This window comes from Lonchura striata, chromosome 3 (genome assembly GCF_046129695.1).
Source record: "Lonchura striata isolate bLonStr1 chromosome 3, bLonStr1.mat, whole genome shotgun sequence".
Taxonomy (NCBI): Eukaryota; Metazoa; Chordata; class Aves; order Passeriformes; family Estrildidae; genus Lonchura; species Lonchura striata.
The window spans coordinates 99526927-99547119 of NC_134605.1; the positions used below are offsets into that span (position 1 = coordinate 99526927).

Below are 20193 nucleotides of genomic sequence, written 5' to 3' on the forward strand. Positions count from 1 at the left end.
CGGCGGCGCCGGGAGCGGCGCGGGCACAGCAGGAGGGGCGGCGGGCAGGAGGGGCGGCGGGCAGGAGGAGCAGCGGGCAGGTAGAGCGGCGGGCAGGAGGGGCAGCGGGCAGGAGGAGCAGCGGGCAGGAGGGGCAGCGGGCAGGAGGAGCAGCGGGCAGGTAGAGCGGCGGGCAGGAGGGGCAGCGGGCAGGTAGAGCGGCGGGCAGGAGGGGCAGCGGGCAGGTAGAGCGGCGGGCAGGTAGAGCGGCGGGCAGGAGGGGCGGCGGGCAGGAGGGGCGGCGGGCAGGTAGAGCGGCGGGCAGGAGGGGCGGCGGGCAGGTAGAGCGGCGGGCAGGTAGAGCGGCGGGCAGGAGGGGCGGCGGGCAGGAGGGGCGGCGGGCAGGTAGAGCGGCGGGCAGGTAGAGCGGCGGGCAGGAGGGGCGGCGGGCAGGAGGGGCGGCGGGCAGGTAGAGCGGCGGGCAGGAGGGGCGGCGGGCAGGAGGGGCGGCGGGCAGGTAGAGCGGCGGGCAGGAGGGGCGGCGGGCAGGAGGGGCGGCGGGCAGGTAGAGCGGCGGGCAGGAGGGGCGGCGGGCAGGAGGGGCGGCGGGCAGGTAGAGCGGCGGGCAGGTAGAGCGGCGGGCAGTGCCCCGCGGGGCCCCCGCAGCCCCTCACAGCCGTGCTGGCAGCGCTCGGGCACCGCGGGGCCCCCGCAGCCCCTCACAGCCGTGCTGGCAGCGCTCGGGCACCGCGGGGCCCCCGCAGCCCCTCACAGCCGTGCTGGCAGCGCTCGGGCACGGCGGGGCCCGGCCCGGGTGCCGAGGGGCGAGTGCCGCACCTGCCCTGCCCCGCGCACCTGAGAGCGTGTGGCGGGGATGCTCCGCGGGAGCTCTCGGGAGGGAACGGAGGATTGCGGTGTGGTGCCAGCCACTCGCTCTCCTGTCCTTATCTCTGCTTCGCAGAACAGTTGTCCGTCTATTCTCGCCACTGTTCCATCTGTGTGGCTCTGCCGATACCGTCCCTGTACACCAGGGCTTGCCTTCCTCCAGGTCCTTCCTATCGAGCCTGGGAAGAAAAAACACAGAGGAGAGCAATATTCTGTCTTGCCAGTGGCATCTTTTGCAGCCTCTATGTTCTACAGAGGTCTTGCTTTAATTTTTCCTTGCAAATGTCCAACAATTTGAGAGAGAATATTTATCAAGCAGAAATTCTTTATTACTTTTGGGTGGTTTGGTAAAGCTCCCAAGTTCCCCCCTAGGCACTGAACTTAAAGCACAAGGCAAATGGAACAGGCTGGAAGGGAAAAGGGGAGGAGGAAGCTTCATTTCTTCATGCAGAAACTGGATGGAACAATCCTGAGAAGGAAGGAACGGCCACACTCTTTCCGTGGCATTCTGGAGAAGGTCATGTTCCATTTCAGCCTGAGACACACAACTGACTTACTCTCCTAGTGTTTCTGAAGAAAAGAAATCAATGATCTGTTCTAACTCTTTCTGTTCTTAGGGAAGAACACATTTTGTGTGGTGCTCTTTTAGCCACTTACCTGCTTTGAGTTTCTACAGTGACCAGCAGTGAAGGGGAAATATTAGATCATGTCGGAGTTCTGGCTAATTTCTGCCCCAGGAGACAAAACAAATCTGCAGGCATGGGAGAGAATGAACACTGTGACATCTAAATCCAACCTTTCCAGCAACAGTAAATTCCATATACCAGACTTAAAGGTAAGTGAGGGATGGGTTTGTATATGGGCAAAACAGCAGCATTAGCCAGGGCTAAAGACTTCTGGGATAAATATGAGGTTTATCATTTGGGATAATATGCAGAGAGTAGAAAGAGACTGTGGTTGGGGGATGAGTTGTGTTCAGTCAACTGAAAATTGATCAGAGAGAAATAAATCATTATGCTTGAAGCTAAGCTTCACATTGAAGGGTAAATGTGTAAGAAGTGAACATGAGTGAGATTTTAAATAACTGCATTGCATTCCATGTACAATTTGCTCCTAGTCATCAAAATCATACAGCATGGTATATCATAGATTGCTAAGGCAAAGGGAGTAGCTGACTATCCACAGCCATGGCAGCAAGACTACTGACAGAGAAAAGAGTGTTGCTTTTTTGTATGCACACCTGAGATTGATAAGATTTTTATCAACCATGGATTTATTTTTATCATCTGTGGACCTTACTCCACTGAAGGAAGTAAAGCATTTGGAGTATCTGAAGACACCCATTTGCATTCTATATGTTCTACATAAAATTTGTTTCTTCTCCCTTAGATTGACCCTACATAATGTTGAGCTGGCAACATTACAAGAAAAGATTTGGCAATATGCTGCAATACCATAAACATGGGGTTATGACTGACAGTGATTCAAAAAGCAAATATTGGTCAGAAATGGCTTTGTGAGAGATTTATGGTAATAACAGAGAACACAGACTGACACCCCCTTTTGAATAAGTGCTGTTTCCCTTTGCTCTCTTAGTACATCTGACTTGTTTGCATGTGTGCATTTCCAGTCATTATTTTGTTTGGTTAAAGATTATTCTATGCAGCTTGATGGTACAGGATGAACTGAAAACAGGAAGAAAGACACTGCTGTGTAATCTTGAGACTACACATACTTTTTTCCTTTATTGGAAAAGGCTTTTTATGCTCTAGTTTTTGGGTAAAGGAATTACTACTATTTTCCATGAAGTAAATAAGGTTCTGCCAAACTGTTAAATTCACATGTACTAAGGACAAGTCAGTCTCCTTAAGGCTTTGCCAACAAAAGCCTTAGACAGAGTTGTGCATCTTTCACCTATTTCTCATCTTTTGCACAGGTGGGGACACTGGATGCTCTTGTTGGTCTGTCAGATGAGTTGGGAAAACTTGATAGCTTTGCTGAAAGGTAAAATAGATCTTATTTACCACCTACAAATGAGAAACAGACATTGTTTTTATGGGATGGTATGTCCTTGTGTTCACCTCAGACTCAGTTCAGCCTGGACTATAACTGGACTAAAGTGGATAGGCTTTGTTTAACCCTTGCGTTGATTATCATGGAGTTATCACAAAGAAAGGATCATTCCTTAAAATTTATCTGAATTATATCCACAGTAGCTTTGGTAGCACAGCAAGTGGCAGTGCTAGTGAAGCTGTTTCTCATAAGGAAACTGCTTTAAGTGGTGGGTTGTAGGGTTATTTTGCTTTGTTTTGTGCTTTTGTTTTTGTTTTAAAGAACATCCTCCCACCTCATCGAGAAACTTGATAAAACAACATTTAGAGAATGTGAAGCCCTCCCTGACCTTGTTTTGACAGAATATTTCTATTGAATTTTCTATCCCTTTTCAACCAGATAGAGGACTTTTAAGGATTATATTCTTTCGAATGAAGTACAAACCATTCCCTCTCAGGATTTTAAAATCCGTAAAAACCAGAGTATTGACTCATATTGCATCAAGCCTACTTCAGCAAAGACTCACATGATCTCCTTGCTGATAATTACCAAGTTTGCCTTTTAGGACAAACTGACCTGGGCATACAAAAGAATAATGTAGTACAGCAATCTAAGAAAATGCCAGGTAGACTTTGAGGCAGTGAAGGTATAAGCTGCTGGGTTTTTCTGCTTTGTTCTACTTTTTGCTTTGGCAGCTTACCTAATTTTGGTCACAGAGATATGAATTAGCTCTGGGTCTTTTTGCCTTTTTTCTCCCAGTCTGGACTGATAAGCATTTTCTTGTCTAAATATGCTCAATCCTTTCATAGATCTTTGTGTGGCAGTTGCAAAGGGATGCAGAAACCCTGATATAAACTGTTTGCATCTATGCTAGGCAGTTTAAGTAAAAGTTGGTCTGCTAGAATACATTTCTCCATAGCACTTTTGTTTTCTGATTTTACTAGTGCTACACAAGGGTTGTATTAGAATGATTGCATATGATAACTCTGGGTAGCACACAAGACTGATCTTTTAGAATCATAGATATGATTCATATCTCGAGCTAAAACTCATCATTGAGTCCAACACCCTGCTCCTCACAGGACTACCTAAAATTAAACTAGACAGCTTTTTCAGGACTTTAAGCAAGACAGTGCAACTTAATTTATCAACAAAACCATCTCCATCGTGACCCTGCCAAAAATACTGCCCCATATTCTTTGTAACATGTTCCAACTTCTTCTTCAATTTCAGAGGTTCTTGAGGAAGTGGAAATGGGGGCAAATTTGGGGAGAGACAGTGCCCATACCTGCTATGTGTTCTAATGGAAAGTGTTCAATGATGCTTGTAGATCTCTTCAAACTGAATATTCTGAGATTCTGTGTCTCTAGTCAGGGTAGGAGATAGGAAGCAGCTGTGTGATCTGTTTGAGGGCTGCCAGAAATCATCAGAACTGATTTTTCAGAAAGGCATAACTAATTCCCAGCTTTGTGAAGAATTAGGAGTTCTGAAAAGTGCAGAATCCATGTAAGATCATGGAGGGCAGTTAGAACAGAAATGTCAGTAGGAGCTCCTTAGGCTCACTGACTCTGTTATCTTTGTCTTTACTTGCCAGAATGATACAGCTGTTTGTTCAAACTGAGCACCACTTTACTCCACTAATTGTCCCTTTAATGCCTCCTACTCTCTGATGGGCTCTAGGTAGGGAGCAAAGGGGTCAGTGAGGCAAGGACTCTTCCTGTTTGTCTCATTTACCTGTCAAGATAGGTAACCAGGAAGGAACAACAAGATTTAAAAATAAGAAAGGTGTTTTGAAAAATAAGAAGAATGCATTAGAGGAGTAACGAGAATAACAATCATCAGAGGTATTAGCAGACTGAATCCCACAAGGACATAGAAAAGCATTTTGCATTAAATAAATGCCTCAGGTTTTATGTCTATATTGTGATTCAAGGGTTAAAATGCCAAGCACTCACACTTGGTTGAAGTAAATGGCATCCAGAGGATTACAAGCCTGTTCAGATGACCTGAGCATTTATGTTCCTGGTCCTGTGAAAGAGCTGCCTGCTGAACTGTTGCTGGATAAACACAGCTGCCAGTAAAGCCAGGCAGTGCAAACCTGTCAGCACTGCCTCCTGCCAGGACAGCAGAGAAGGGGCAAGAGTTTGCAGGAGCTATTGTTTCCACATACTTTTATTATTTATTTACACAGGGAGGAGGAGTGTTTTTCCATGTCATCCTGTGGTAGCATGGAGCTCTCTCAAAAGCTGACAGTCTCCTGGGTGACTCTTACCTGTGGGTTCTCTTTGGTCCTTGGTCAGTGGCATACCTGGGAGTGGCCTCAGACTGCAGGACTTCTGGTCCCTGCAGTGTTTTGGAGGCCTGGTGGGTAGCACCCTTTCTTTCTCAGTATCATTTAAGGTGTTAGACTTTTTTTTTTTTGGAAGCTAATGACATTGCAGCTATTGCAGAAGCAAAATATCAGAGTTTCAAGACATAATAGTAGATTAAATTGAGTTGCTCCCTTTACAGATTTTAATTACTACTTCTTGAAGCAGTTTTGGTGAAACTCTCTCTTTTTATAATGCATAATTTGATAATGATATTTGCTCAAGATGGGATTTATTTTATCTAAAGGCAGGGATCTGATATTTGGCTGAGAAAAACTGCCCATTATTGGGTGTCAGTATAGTCAGGGCTCCTCTAGGGATCTGATTCCTGTCATTTGCCCCAGATATACATGGTGTGGAGGGGATAGGTTCTGTCTTTGCATGGGAAACGTATTAGAGAGTGAATTCCACTTGCATTTCACATAATGCAATGCAAGGCAGAGGCTAAGGCGGGACTGGAGAACATTCCTCTGGCACAGTGTATTCACACAGTGTTGCTGTATCCTGCTGCAGGGACCATGGGATGTGTGGGTGGGAAGGGAGCCAAGCTTTGCCTGGGCAGGTAGGGTTGTCAGGTGTATGAGAGCACACACCTGTCCCACCCTCTGTATCCATGGAGAGAGGCCAGAGCTCTTTCCCACCTATCAGGTCAGCCACCAGATGCACTCAAGAGTAATGAAACCATTCTTTGGAGAAGCTCCTGGTTTATACATGTCCCTGTGAACTGCTTTCTCCGTAATGTCTTTAGCATCCTGCTATGCTGGTTTTACTAATTTCTATCTTGTTACAAGTCCTTTGGGCTCTCTGAGCATCATGAAGGAGACAAAAAACAGCTCTATGTACAAGCTGAAATTTGCAGAAGTGCTTGGCAAAGTTGCAATTGTCAGGGAACCTCTGTCTGGATCCCTCAGCCCCCGCCACAGCCTGAGTGTGGGCAACACTGCTGTGCTCTAACAACTCTCAGCTGCTGCTAGGTCCCTATGGGGCTGCAGCCAGGTGGTGAAAAACTGCAGCAGCTCTGAGAAAGAGGTGAGAACTGGAGCACAGTGATATAGATTCCTCCTACAGGCACTCTGAACTGCATCTGTCCAGGGTCATGAGAAGAATGATTTGGGTTGAAAGGGTATTTTAAGGATCCTCTGGTTCCAGCTCCCTGCCATGGGCAGGAAAACCTTTCATTAAACCAGGTTGTTCAAACCCCTATCTAACCTGGCCTGGAATGCTTCCAGGGACTGGTCACCCACAACTTCCCTGGGCAACCTGTGCCTGTGCCTCATCACTCTCACAGTGAAGAATTTCTTTATGTCTAGTCTAAATCTTCTCTTTGTTTAAAACTGTTGCTTCTTGTCCTGTCACTATAGGCACTGGTAAAAAGCCTCTGTCCAACTTTCTTATAGGATCCCTTTATATATTGAAATCACAAGATCTTCTCTTCTTCAGACTGAATTGACCCTAAACAGCACAAATTTTGAGTACTGTATTCTTGTCAGCATCAGCAATCTCAGACTTTTCCTACCTGTCATAGGACTGGAAAACCTTTCCCAAGACTCTTAAGTTTCTTCACAGTAAAAAAGACAGATGCAACTGCTTTGCAGCACATGAAAGAAAAATCCTCTTCCCTGAGGTTTTCCTGGTATGTATACCTGGCCCAAAGTTCCTTTTCTGCTCTTGAAAACCACAGGATTGGTCACAACACATTGTTCAATCACATAACAGAATGCCCAAACATTGTAGATGCTCTTTTAGTCTCCAGCTCATCTGCAGCTGTAGTCTCCTCTCAGTAAGGAAAGAAAGAGAAATGAAGCAGAAATGAGGCCTGCTGTTTCACTCCCTGTCACAATGACAAGGATTATGTCCACTTTGTGACTCTGCCAATTTAATGGTCAGGCAGCAACCTTGTAGCTGCTGGGTTTTATACAAGCTGTGGTCAATCTAGGAGTTAGCAAACTGCAGGCCAAATTCTGTGAATATTTTTGAGTACAGAGGGATACTTAAATAACCAGAAAATCTTGCAGCCTGTATGAAATAGGTACTTTGACTGGTGACAGGGGGAACTACTGCTAGAGGGACTTGATTAATCAATTTCTTAAAATAAGCAAAGAATAAGTGGTACAGTGGAGATTTTGTTCTCAAGGAGGGTCTCTGTACAAATCACTACTCTGAACTGGGCAGAAGGATTTGAATCTAGCTCTCCTACACCTTAAAGCAGTGTCTTGTCCACTATGCTAAACGAGAAGAGAGAATGAGTCCTGTAAAGAAAAGGAATAAGGAAGAATTTCCCCATCAAGCAAGATAACTGCTATTTTCCCCTGAGTATTTTCTGAGAACCTTTTTTCAGTAAGCCCTAAGGATTTCTTTAGCATCCTATGGAACAGATCTTCAGTCAGTGTCTGTATGTAGCCTCCTTTGCCTTCATCGCCTTGGGAGATTTAAAAATGAATTTCTTGCCTATCTTGCCTTCTGGTTTCTGCTATGTATATAATGAGTGTACAGAAGACTGAATCTTGATATTCTGTAAGTCCAGAGCACAGGCAAAATGAGATTACCTACGTTTTTGCAGACATCAGTGTATTTAGAGGTAAGACATTTAGTTCTGTGTATCTTAGATTTTTTTTATTATAATTTGAATTGCAAATTAACTTGCCTTGCTTCAGAAGTGTTTTGTTTGGGCATTTCTCTGTTTATCAGATCACTATGAAACTGTTTTGTAATAATTTTGCTTCTTCACTAACGAAGTTTCTTTTGTTACACTTAAGCGTGATAAAGAAAATAGCCCAGTACATAGGAGAAGTTATGGAGGACTCAAAAGATAAAGTCCAGGAAAATCTTCTGGCCAGTGGAGGTAGGTGCTGTGAATGTGGGGGTTTAAATGCATTGATGCTGATTTTGCTTGCTCCAGAATTTGAGTATGTGGAATTGAAACCCTCACACTTTAGAAAGGACAACCATCAGCAACATTTTATAAGAATGTGTCTAGCCTGCTCCCATTTTTTTCAGCAGAAGCTAACTTTGGAGTGAAGATGAAAGTAAGAGACATCCTTGTTCACTCCTAACATGACTTAGCACACCTGTGTCCTCCCTGGGTTTGATTTCTTAAGAGCATTTAAATCTCATTCTGTATGGTTGTGTGACAACTGTTAGGGATCTGATAGTAATTTGCACTGCCCATCTATTCTGGAAAAATACAACAAAATTGGATGTGATATGCATGCTGATTACAGACTTACAGCATGATGCTTTTGGACAAACTAAGGGTGTGCAGTCCATCTCCCTTTGTCTACAATGTTGTACTTCAGACCTGTATTAATAAAGGATGGGGAGGAAGTTCTTTTAGAAATGTCTTTAAATGATATAAAACTGATGTTTGATGGGTGCAATTGTTTGAGAAATACAATAATCCCATTTACTGTGTTTCAGGGCTAAAGGATAAAATGAAATGTCTCCAAAGTATGTTGAGGACTGATGGTTGTGGTGTTGTTACATGCATGCATTTGTGTATATTAGTGCTAGTCACAAGTCTTGGTCTGGTTGTAGAGATACAGTGATCAGGTTACGATGGATTTCTCAAGTGACAACCTCGTAGCTTGATCACGATATCCCTATGACTTGAGAAACAACAGGTTTCATTAATTTCCTTTGTTTCCCCTTTTTACACCATTTCCCCCCCCCTATCATCTCTGCATGTGTTGTATTAGAAAGATGTGGAAATTACTTGCATGTGTTATTAATTTCCTCTGTCTAGGTTTGGTCATCCAAGTAAATCATATTGGATTAGGACATTAACCTTTTTAAGATTACTGACTGCATCTTAAAAAATGAAGTCAGCTTTAGTATATGAGGATTCCCCTAATATATTACAGTGTCAGTCTTCATAAGCATCAGCAACTTTACTGGAACAATTCTTCATCCTTCCCTTTCTGATTAGTAAAAGAACTATAAAGTTGAAGACTTTCTTGAGGATGTGAAATCAGAAACAAAATTATAAGACATGATTTCTTGTTTTGTGGTCCTGTTTCATACTATTTGACCGTCCCAAGATGGTTTTGAGTAACACTGTCTTTAGCTCACTTGTATGTAACCCCAATAGCAGTTTGGTAGTAGCTGTGTGTCTAAAAAGATTTTTTTTTAGATTTTTAGGGGAAAAAAAAGCAAAATAGTAAAAAATAAAGCACTTTTAGTTACATGAACTTTCACACATACACACAGACACTCAACTCTCCAGTGTACAACAACTGAAAGCAGCCATGTGCAAATTTCCCTCTTACAGAGGGAAATGTGTGCTTGTGTAATATAGAAACTTTTAATACATCATAACAGCATAAACAACCTTTCTTGAAATTTAAGTAAAGCTTTTCTTCAAATATTTGTGCCAAATTCTCTTCCATTTATGAAAATGTTAAACCTAAATGAATTTTAAAATTTGGTAAGTGATGGAATAACTCCATTCTTTATAGTGAGCCCAAAACAAAGCAAAATGGGAAGCATAACAATTTTGAAGAATTGAGTGTTTTGGGGGGGAGGTATTTAACACTGTGTTTTAGAGCTGGTGTGTATGTTAGATTACAGGACATGCAGGCTGTGGGTTCCCTGGGCAGCTGTGAGCTGGTAGGAATCATCTCTCCTGGGTGGGCAGCTCTGCAAAGCCTTTTAGAAGTGACTTGACAGATTCCTTAAACAAGGGATGCCATTCCAGGAGCATCAGGGTGCTGGGGCTGCTTGGCATTTTAAATACAGCTCTGCTAGTGTGTTTGTAGTAGTTCGTGCCATCCCCAAGATCAGGCTACTTAACTAACCTGCACCAGTGCCAGCTAACACTGGCAAACTCACTCAGGAGTGAGCTTGAAAAACTGGACTGAGAACTCATGCTGTGCTCAACTGCCCAACATTTGGATGCTGCTGAGATATAAGGAATGTGAGGATGGAAAGGACATGTGAAGTTCTTCAGGGAACTTCCATAGCTCATTAGCTATAAATCAGTCAGTGTCTGTCTTCAAAGGGCCTGTGTCTGCAAAGCCTAAACACATGAGCTTAGGAGACAGGCAGCAGGGTGAAATCCTTGTGTTGTGTACCCCGTGCTGCAAATGCTGTGTGAACATTGTTGCTGAAATATTTTTGACCTCTTTGCCTTCCCCACAGAGATCACGAGCAAGCATCAATGGAGAACTGTGAACACAGCAGCTATGTCATAGCTCTCCCAGTCTTCTGCAGTTTTGCCCCTTTTCTAGACCCTCCCTGTGCAGGACAATTTGCTCATTCCTGATGAGATATTAGCAGGGAGGGTTGGATCTTTGCCTTATGACTCTTGTCCATTGAATGTGGGGGACGTCGACACAGCTATGGTTTTGGAAGAGGGGGAGAACACTGCCATGGCAAGTGCTCTCTGCCTTCCAGGCAGTTTACCTCTTGCTAAGAAGCCTATTTCTCCTAACATAAGATTTTCCATGCTTTGGAAATCTAATAGGGTAAACTGACTCTGTTGTGGGGTGAGAGAAGCCCATGGAAAGGATAGTGCTCTCCTGCCAAGCGTATTCATTATCACATGAGAGCGCAGAGTACCCTCAGCCTGGTAGGGTGGCAATTGCACAGTTTTTTTCACATTCCTTCTCATGCATCTTGGTTCAAAAAGTTTTCTACTAAACCTCAAAATCCAGCCCAAGAAATTGTGCTCAAACCTTGCTGTGGGACTGAACTCAATCCCTGAACAAGGCAGCAAAGAACACTGAAGGACCCCAGCATGCATGTCCTTTTACTTGGTACCTTGAGCTTGTTTTGCTCCCTATCACCTTAGAGCAACTTTCCAGACATTCTTCATATTTACCCTCCTGGTCTGGAAGGAAGACCACCCTTTATGTGACTGCTTCTGGCCTCTTTGTCTCGACCTTGACACTCTGGCCGCTGCCTTTCCCTTGTCTCCCTAACTTTCTGGGGGGCAGTCCCAGCCCTTCTCATTGTGGCAGGATGCATGACTTTACCCCATCCTATAAAGGTCTGCAAGAACACTATGTAGTGGTGAGTTCAGCATCCAAAGACTCTCAGGACTCAGACAAAGAGCTGTTTGATTTCATGAGCTGCTGGAGGAGAATTCTTTATTTGGTACCATAATGTACTAAGCCTTAATGTTTCCTAACATTAAGAGCCCTTGATCTTCAAACAGTGAAACAGGAAAATCTTGCTCTAGGAGCTGGGTGCTGTATGTGTTCATTTCCCCTTCAATCTGGAAAGAAGCTATGGGTCCCTGTGGTCTGAGAGTGCATTGTCTTGGGGTTTGCATGCACAGATCCTTGCTGTGAATTTCTGTTCTTGGATGCTGTGACTGGATTTATTTATTATATAAATAATTATAAATAGTCTCTGTGTGAAATGGGAACCTCTGTGGGCAAAGTCAATGAGGAACTCCTCATTGCACCTGCATTTGTTTGATTTCTAGTGAGCACTTGACTGAATCAGAGAAGTGACATCTCTTATGGTCTTAGTACCTTTGATCAAGCTCTCAGCAACCCTGAATATTACTGCTGATCCTGGGCAAAAAGTATTTTTCTGATAGCTGATGCTGAGATTAAATTCGGGCATATTGCAGAAATCAAGACTGAAATTACACAAAACTGTTTTTACTGTGAAGAAGAGTAGATGTACACTGCTGTATCCCACTGATACAGATAATTTTACACTTTTTCTGTACTGTTAGGTGTAATTCAGAAAAGATTTTTGATTTAACTTTTGACTTTTGGGGATGTTTAGGAAGTTGATTAGATTTGGCATAGGATCTGTGCATATTTGATCTAGATCAAATCTCTGTTAGAATTGAGACGGGGGGGTTCTTGTTAATGCTCTAAAGTTAATCAAAGCTATGCCTAAGCTATAGCTGGTGACTACTCCCCAAATCTTGACCTGCCATCTGGTACATTACCTGCTTTCATGCATCTCTTTGTATTTTCAGTTGACCTAATTAGCTACTTGACACGCTTTGAGTGGGACATGGCCAAATACCCCATAAAGCAGCCTTTGAAGAATATATCAGAAGCATTAGCAAAGGTAAATTGTACTCCAGATTTTAAGATGTCATCATGGGGAAGCATGTCTTTTGGCTGGTTGTGATCCCTCCTCTCATGGTGGGAGAGGAGCCTTTGCCTCTGGTTTGGGCAGGAACAAACTCGGAAGCACACACTTTGTACTGAAGCAGTTGATATTATTTTAATTTCTACTGCAATAATAATGATACATCTATTGAAACCTATTCAGTCTGTAAGTATATGGCACTTTATCAAATTCACTACAGTACATTGATATGTTTTATGCACTATAATCCCCTTCATTGTAATTTTCTTCTTTTTTTTTTTTTTTCCCCATATACTGCCATATTATTCTCTACTTCAGAGGTGTTTTTCATGAAATTGTTAGTCTGACATTAAATCAAAAGCCTTCTGGCTGGATGAATTATTTACACTGTCAGTTCATTCAGAAAGGGATGATGTGTTGCTGTTCAGCACAGGTAACAAATAAAACCATGAAGTTGTCCCTTAGGTACAGCTCTAGCACACCAACAGCAACAGCTGACTGAACCCTACTTTCTGCAGAGGCCTTTGCCTCAGGGGGGCTCTGACCCTGGCTCTCGGCCACAGGCCGGTGGTTTTAGGGGAGCTGGAAGCTGAAGCTGTTTCTCTGTGTTAAGGTGGTAGTTGTGCGACAGAGCTGAGAACAAAGCCTCAAGCACATTGACTCCCTTTTTTCACTTTGTTTTAGCAAGTGACTCAAATAGAAACAGACCTGAAGACCCGATCAGCTGCATACAACAACATTAAAGGAAATTTGCAAAGCCTGGAGAAGAAAACTATGTAAGTATTTTGCACTGGGAATGCTGTTGCATGGCTGAAATGTGGGCAGTGTGTCCTCACACCCATTGCACTGTTCTGGTGGGAACAACTTTTCCAGCTTTGGGACATGCTGAGCATTTAGAGACCCAGTGAGAACAGGTGGTAGCTGGTGTGGTCAGCGTATCTCAAAATCAGCACAGGGAGACTAAAGTTCCTGGTAGGATTTTATTGACAGTGTGAGCAGGCAGTCTTGTAAAAAATCAACTGCTCTGATCTGATGGGACTTCAGGGAGTCAGAAATTAGATGAGCTGTGCCAGCTGGTGGATTCCTTTGCCACACAGAGCTGTGTCCTATGTTCTGAACAGCATTTGCAAAGCTCCCATAGGAAACAGCTCTGTCTTGCTTGATCCTGCACCTCACTAGCACCCCACTTATATTTTTGTTTTCTTTTTTCCTTCTGTTGGTTCAGGTAATGCACTGTTCAGGCTTCCCAAATGTTCTCTCTCCTGTCTTCATCTGCTTATGGTCTTTGCCTATGTCAGTGCTGATGCCTGGGTTTTTTTCTAGGATATCACTGGGGAGAATGGTAAAATCCAGTAATTAGTAAATTTAGAACTACTTAGATGATGCTGTACAAGCCCTCACCCAACACATGCTCATATGTACTAGTGTTTCTTCTCAGGATTGGGCACAGGGCACAGGTGGCTGCCTGACACTGCAGCCAGCCAGGCTGGCAGCCTGCTGGCCAGGGCTCCAGCAGTGGGAGGAGGGAGAAGAATGGAGACCACCATTCCATTCATCTTTAAATGCTGTCAACTCTGGTGTCCACCAGGACCAGAGAGCTTGGGTTGAACAAACATCTAATAAGCTACCAGTCTGTTAGTTAATATTTAGACTGGCCCAGTGAACCTCAAACCCAAAACTACTAGTTTAGGTCCTTCTTCATTCCTGCTGAGTGACAGGAAGGGCAACTCATCTTCACACCTAGTGCTTTCCAGCCATATACAGCCAGCCTTGGCTATCTACATGTCCTAAGAATTAATGTGATCAGGTGGGCTTAGTATGTGGAGACATCCTGGAGACCTCCTGAAGGTCCCACCTGTGCATGAGACCGCTGCTCTCGCTGCTGTTCAGCAGGAGGTGTCTCAGTGTGCTGGTCCATGGAAGTCCAGGAATGCCAGGTTGCTGTGATGGCTTAGGTCTGTAAGTACAACACTCACTCTGCCTGCAGCACAGTCACACAAGCAGCTCAACAGGCTTCCTGAGAGAGCAGGTGCTTCCCACAAGATGCAGTGATGATTGGGAGCAGATGTGCACTTCCCAAGTATTTACACCCTTACTGTAAAAACAATAGCAGCAGAATGGTGTCATTTTACATAAAGGGCATAAACTGGCCTCCTGCTAGTCATCAATATTGTATCCTTTAGCATTAGTTACTTTTTGATTCTTTTAGTTGCAGTAAAAATAACGAAACAGCCGTTTAAGAAGTGTTGCTGTGTCCTTTAGGTACCTCCTTCTAGGCCTTCTTCTACCCCAGTATATTCTAATAGCTTCTCCACCCACAGCACAATGCCTCCAATGTTCCACTGCTGAGCTCCTGCTACTGTTATTTTTACTTTGTCTTCTTTCCATAGGGGAAATCTGCTGACCCGCACCCTGGCAGACATTGTGCACAAGGAAGACTTTGTTCTGAATTCTGAGTATCTTATCACGCTGCTCGTTGTGGTGCCAAAGTAAGGCAACAGTGTGTGCACACACCCCGTGTGGCATTGAGTCCCAGGCCTGAACACCAGAACCAGGTGATACTGGGTCAGGCAGGGGTAGCTTATGGGTGCCCTACTGAGACAGAGGTGAAACCCTTAACAAAGAGGAAAGAACAATTTCTGCCAAGAGTGGTGCTAGCACAAAAGAGGTAGACAAAGACTGCACCAAAGCTGGAGCATGACAATTGGCATGTAGGTTCTTCATGGTTATGAGTGGGTTCTCAGTCTCCTAATAGGAATAATATGAGATAAAACCCCCCCAGATTTTTACTGCAGCATAGGCAGTTTCTAAAAGGAATTAGACCTGTTCAACTCACAGTCTCTGCTGGCTGTGCCTTTGTAAGTGGCTATATATAGGATGACTGCCACCAAAGGAGAAGTTACACCATGTTCTCCTCAGAGCCCTACACAAAACTTTTCCTCTCATATAGCCCTGTCCCAACACACACATACAGCACCATTACTCTTCTGTCTCTGAAAAACAGATTGCAAAAAGCTATCCGAGGTAAGTTTGTTAACTTCATTATATGAGTTTATTCACACTAAAAAGAGACTTCTCTCTTTGCAAACTCTTACCATACCTTTTCCTTTACCATACTGTTCCCTTTCTCGCAGGACTGACATTCACCTGGAGTGCAGTCTAGCATCAAATAAGCTCTGGGATTGCACATAGCAGATATAGCACCCATGAACCAGAGCAGCTTGTGCAGGGGTCCTGGAGCATAGCACACTGTGTGGCAGCCTAAAAGTTTATGCCACATTCTTTTCACCATCAGTTTCCTGATATCGACCCTTCCTCAAGCCAAGATCCAAAGTGAAGATGGAGGGAAGCATCTCCTCAGCTGGTGACTAGGAGAGGAAAGGATAGGAGAAGCTTAATGTATCTTAAGGACATAACAGAGCACATAGAGCTCAATCCTTCTACCCTAAGTTATTAGCTTAACTACATATATAAAAATTTGTTTTCTAGCATATATTTGTTTACTGCGCTTTGTTTTGTTTTGCTCAAAGGTCAAGCTACCTACAGTGGCAGAAGACCTATGAATCACTCTCAGATATGGTAGTACCTCGCTCCACCAAGTAAGTGAAATTCCAAATTAAGCTGTGTTTGTTTCAGATATCCCTATCGTGTTTCAGCCCCTCAAATTGCTAGATCCTAGAGGAAAGCACTAGTCTAAACACATAGGCTACACATTAATGTATTTGCAATTCAAATAGAAATTAGTTTGTTTAAGGAAAGTACAGATGAAATAAAAAAGGTCATTTTTTACAATTAGCTTCCCTTTTCCAGTAATTCTTTTTATTTTCAACCAGGCCGTTGCTTCTTTTTGTGTAAAACAGGCAATTTATTACATTAATTGAGGTATTGTTCAGATATAATCACATAGAGCTTTATAGAAAGTACTTTATAAAAAGATGAAACACTAGATCTGCATTTTTAATTGTTTCTTGTTGTAACATAGAGTAATTCAGCATACTGTCATTTGCACTAGCAAAAGCCATATTAGCTCATCCTTTCACCTTGGGTAAAAACTCTTTCCTAGGACATAAATACTCCATTGCTCAGCTCATGCAGACTATGAGATCCAGTCCAGGGCACAAGAGCTGACAATTACCTGAAATGCAGAAGGTGGAAAGCATAGAGAAGAAAACAAGCTGTCTTGTCTACTGCCTGTCACAAAAACCCATGTGCACAAACCCACAAAAACCACGTGGGGAAATGTTACCAGGAAACACAGAAAAATCAGGCAGGCAGAATGCGTGTGTATTACAGTGGGCTCAGGAACTAAACCAATTGAGTTTTACATTGAGATAGAGTAACCAGTGCAAGTAAAGTAATTGTTCCCTGTTTCTGTCACAGCAATTTTCAAAAAGCACGGTGTTGTTCAGTATCATAAACAAAAAGAATTGCAAAAAGGCAAGATGAGGTAGGTTAAAAAGGCATGAGGGGTTTGCCATGTCAAATCGTAGCAGTGGATTTCTCTCCCACAGAATGATTGCTGAGGATGCAGAGGGAGGACTCTTCACTGTGACCCTATTTAGAAAAGTGATGGATGACTTTAAGGCTAAAGCCAGGGAGAACAGGTAAGAAGCCCTGCCTGCTGGGCAGGGCAGGCTAGCAAGAGATGAGGATCAGGGGAGGCTTGTGTGCAGCATGTTGAATCCATCACTGGTTTTAGGACTTCTTGACTGCTTGGGTTTCTGTTGGCCGTAAAGCCACTGAGAAGGCAGGGTGGGAAGGAGTTGTGGTGGCAGAATCAGTGATCCTGTTCTTACACTCCAAGTTACAGATCCTGGAATTGCCCTTTCTGCTCTCATTCTGCTGAGAGCAGGAAACTGGCTTTCTGGGAGTGACTTCAACTCCTATCCTCCACATACTTTAACTTGTTAAATGGCTAACTTCCCATACCTGCTTCTCCTGGGGAAAAAGAAATGAGTGTGCATATTGCCTGGACTAAGGCATGTGAAAGACAATGTCATTCAATTGTAGGTTCATGGTTCGAGAATTTTATTATGATGAGAAGGAACTGAAATGTGAAAAGGAAGAGCTCATGAAATTAGCTTCCGACAAGAAACAGCAGTATGTAAGTAGCACCTTGTGAGTTGGTGGCCACATAGTGGCAGCCTTTGCTACCAGCATGCCTAAGCACAAATTTCTCTCTCAGAAATGGCCTTATGGTTCCAATTGTCTCTGGTGAGCTCCATTTAGCCCATAAAACTGAGGCATAGAAAAATAACAGTGATTTGGCCTAGGTCACTTGAGTTTCTGATAGACTGGGAGCCACTATCAGGCTGCCTGAAACTATCCCAGCAGCCCATGATGGCCTCAATGGCACTGTTGGCTGTGGAGCTGCTTCATTCAGCGAGGGGATCACAGCACTGTTCTGGTCTCACAGGGCCCCTTACTGCGCTGGCTGAAGGTGAACTTCAGTGAAGCATTTGTGGCTTGGATTCATGTGAAAGCCTTGAGAGTTTTTGTTGAATCTGTCCTGAGGTGAGTAAACAGAGTACAGGCAGAGATTCCTGGGGAAGTCAATTGTACAGCTCTCTTCCTGGTGCAGTTCGTTTGTGGGAGGAACCCTTACACACCTTGTTTTGTCTTGCTTGAGGTATGTGCCTTACACACTTCATTCCAGGAGCTCACAGGAGACAATACAGATGTCCACAAAAAAGGTGACATACGAACCTGATGAAAAACTGTTTTTGGGGGGGCACTTACAGGGAAGGGAGAAAGACACTGCTTAGCTGACTTTTGGCTTCAAAAAAATGCTTTCCAGTGAGGAGGCAGCATTGTTTCTGCAACACACCACCAGTGGGCATGCCTGGAGGCTGAGGAAGGAGAAGGGCATGAGCAGACAGCTGTGGCCCTTCCCAGCAGATGATCATGTATGTTGTGTTCCGAGGTATGGCCTCCCTGTGAATTTCCAAGCAATGCTGCTGCAGCCAAACAAGAAGTCTGTGAAGCGCCTGAGAGATGTCCTGAACATGGTCTTCAAACACCTGGATGAAGTTGCAGCAGCAAGTATAATGGATGTACGTATTTGGATGCAGGTGTAAGTGCTGTAGCTTCTCAGCTTAGCTGAATGAACACTTCCACTGGGGTTAGTGCACGCATCTGCTCACATCTTGCAATTACAGGAATCCTGGATGCAGCTCTAATCCCAGCTGGTTACAGACTGGTTTAGGGTGAACTCAGATTATGATGCAGATGCAGAGATTGTTTATATTTTCTGTTGAAGCATCTGATGTTTACAGCTACCAGAACAAAATAGGTCTACTCAATTATGGCTGCTCATTTACATAAAAAGCTTAAAATCTACTATAAACATTCAGATCAACACAAGCAAGAAAAATTACTTTGGAACTAAACCCTAGGACTGTCACACCTCTGTCCTCTGTAAAAGGCTGTCATTTATAAATAATTTATGCCTTCAACAAGCAGCAGTACTTGCTTTCTTCTTCCCCATATCCTCAATTGCAATTCAAAACAATTTAGGCTGAAGAATAAATGAGCTAGCAGGCCTTTGAAACAACCTAAACCCAGCAAGCACAGGTCCTATTGCATAAAGGGAAGACAGAGATGAGTTGCTGCAGAGCTGAAACACACAAAAATACTGCAAGTTCAAACAGCACAAGCATTCTCAATACTAATTACATTAGGCAACCTGAAACAAGAAGCAGAGCAGATTCTCATTGGTGAATTCCCACCTTAAACATGGCACGCACAAAGCTCCATTGCTCCTGTGGGAAAGGAGCACAAAAGCAATCCCCTGGAGCTTGGAACTGCACAGGTTTACTGGTACTAAAGCCATTATTCCTTTTGCAGCCTGGCATGGACATCCCTGGGTTACAACTGAGTAATCAAGAATACTACCCTTATGTCTATTTCAAGATTGACCTCAGTCTTCTTGACTGCAGTTAAAGAAGAATTGCTCGAGCTTCATCTATTAATTTTTGACTGTCATGTTACCATAAAACAATCTTTAGCTGCTGAAACTCAAATTAAAATGCAGATACTGTAGCAGGATGATCTTCCTACCACTTCTAGTAATTTTTACAGTGACTACAATAAAAGTTATCTCTTATTCATAGTTTTACAAAAGCATATTTCAGAGGCAGAGGTACTATGGTAGTATTTATTTTTTTTTGGTAAATTACAAAGATGGAGTATCTACTGGACTTGAAATAAAACAATTTAAAAAGCATGGTGGCTAATGGATCTACTAGGTGTATACAGTCCTCTTTTTCTAACAAAGCAAACTTAAAAAAACCCAAACAGATAAAGCAGAAAGCATCAGAGCAAAGCCCAATGTTCCATTAATTTAACAAAAAAACCCAAAAGCTTAAGAGGAAAGATGCTCAAAAGTGCTGTGGGACTTGTCATAATATGACTTACAGTCCCAAGTACTCATGAGTTTAGTTTTTGCAAAGATATTTCATTTAGAACAGTTCCATTACAGCTCATCTGCTGGGATGATTTAAGAGTTGGAGCACATCTCCTGCACAGAATCAGCAGTTACTGCTGACTGCCCATGGTTCTGACACTGCCTTTCATAGGGATGAGCTACGGGCAATCTCTTACAGACACCAGATGACAAATATTATTTCCTTGAAAGAAGGGGAATATTTCAGCTCTTTCATTCCTTATTTATTAACAAGCTAATCACATCAGGGTCACTTCACTAGACACCAATATACAAGATATGGAGAGCAATAAAATAATAGTATTTTTATTAAAAAAGCAGCAGCAAACATCCCTATCACAGTCCTGATTCCCCTTCCAAAGGAAATAGCAGTTTCAGATCAAAACAATGCCAGATGGGAAGTGAAGA

At 43.5% G+C, this 20193-nt stretch overlaps 1 protein-coding gene across 1 annotated transcript; it reads left to right on the top strand.

Moving 5' to 3' along the window:
• The first annotated feature begins 86 nt into the window (after positions 1-86).
• On the top strand, positions 87-19566 carry ATP6V1C2 (ATPase H+ transporting V1 subunit C2). Its single transcript, XM_077782428.1, has 14 exons — positions 87-160; positions 1482-1699; positions 2801-2868; positions 8042-8127; positions 8703-8732; positions 12223-12317; positions 13026-13117; positions 14732-14830; positions 15872-15940; positions 16853-16945; positions 17352-17445; positions 17758-17855; positions 18265-18394; positions 19188-19566. Exons 2-14 carry the CDS (start codon positions 1571-1573, stop codon positions 19281-19283), a joined length of 1179 nt encoding a protein of 392 aa, XP_077638554.1. The 5' UTR covers positions 87-160; positions 1482-1570; the 3' UTR covers positions 19284-19566.
• The last annotated feature ends 627 nt before the right edge of the window (positions 19567-20193 follow it).

Excerpts from the sequence above, each read along its gene's own strand:
- ATP6V1C2 (XM_077782428.1), top strand. The coding sequence starts at position 1,571 with ATGTCGGAGTTCTGGCTAATTTCTGCCCCAGGAGACAAAACAAATCTG. Across the intron at positions 12,318-13,025 it reads TATCAGAAGCATTAGCAAAG|CAAGTGACTCAAATAGAAAC; the intron begins GTAAATTGTACT and ends ACTTTGTTTTAG. Across the intron at positions 14,831-15,871 it reads CTGCTCGTTGTGGTGCCAAA|GTCAAGCTACCTACAGTGGC; the intron begins GTAAGGCAACAG and ends TTTTGCTCAAAG.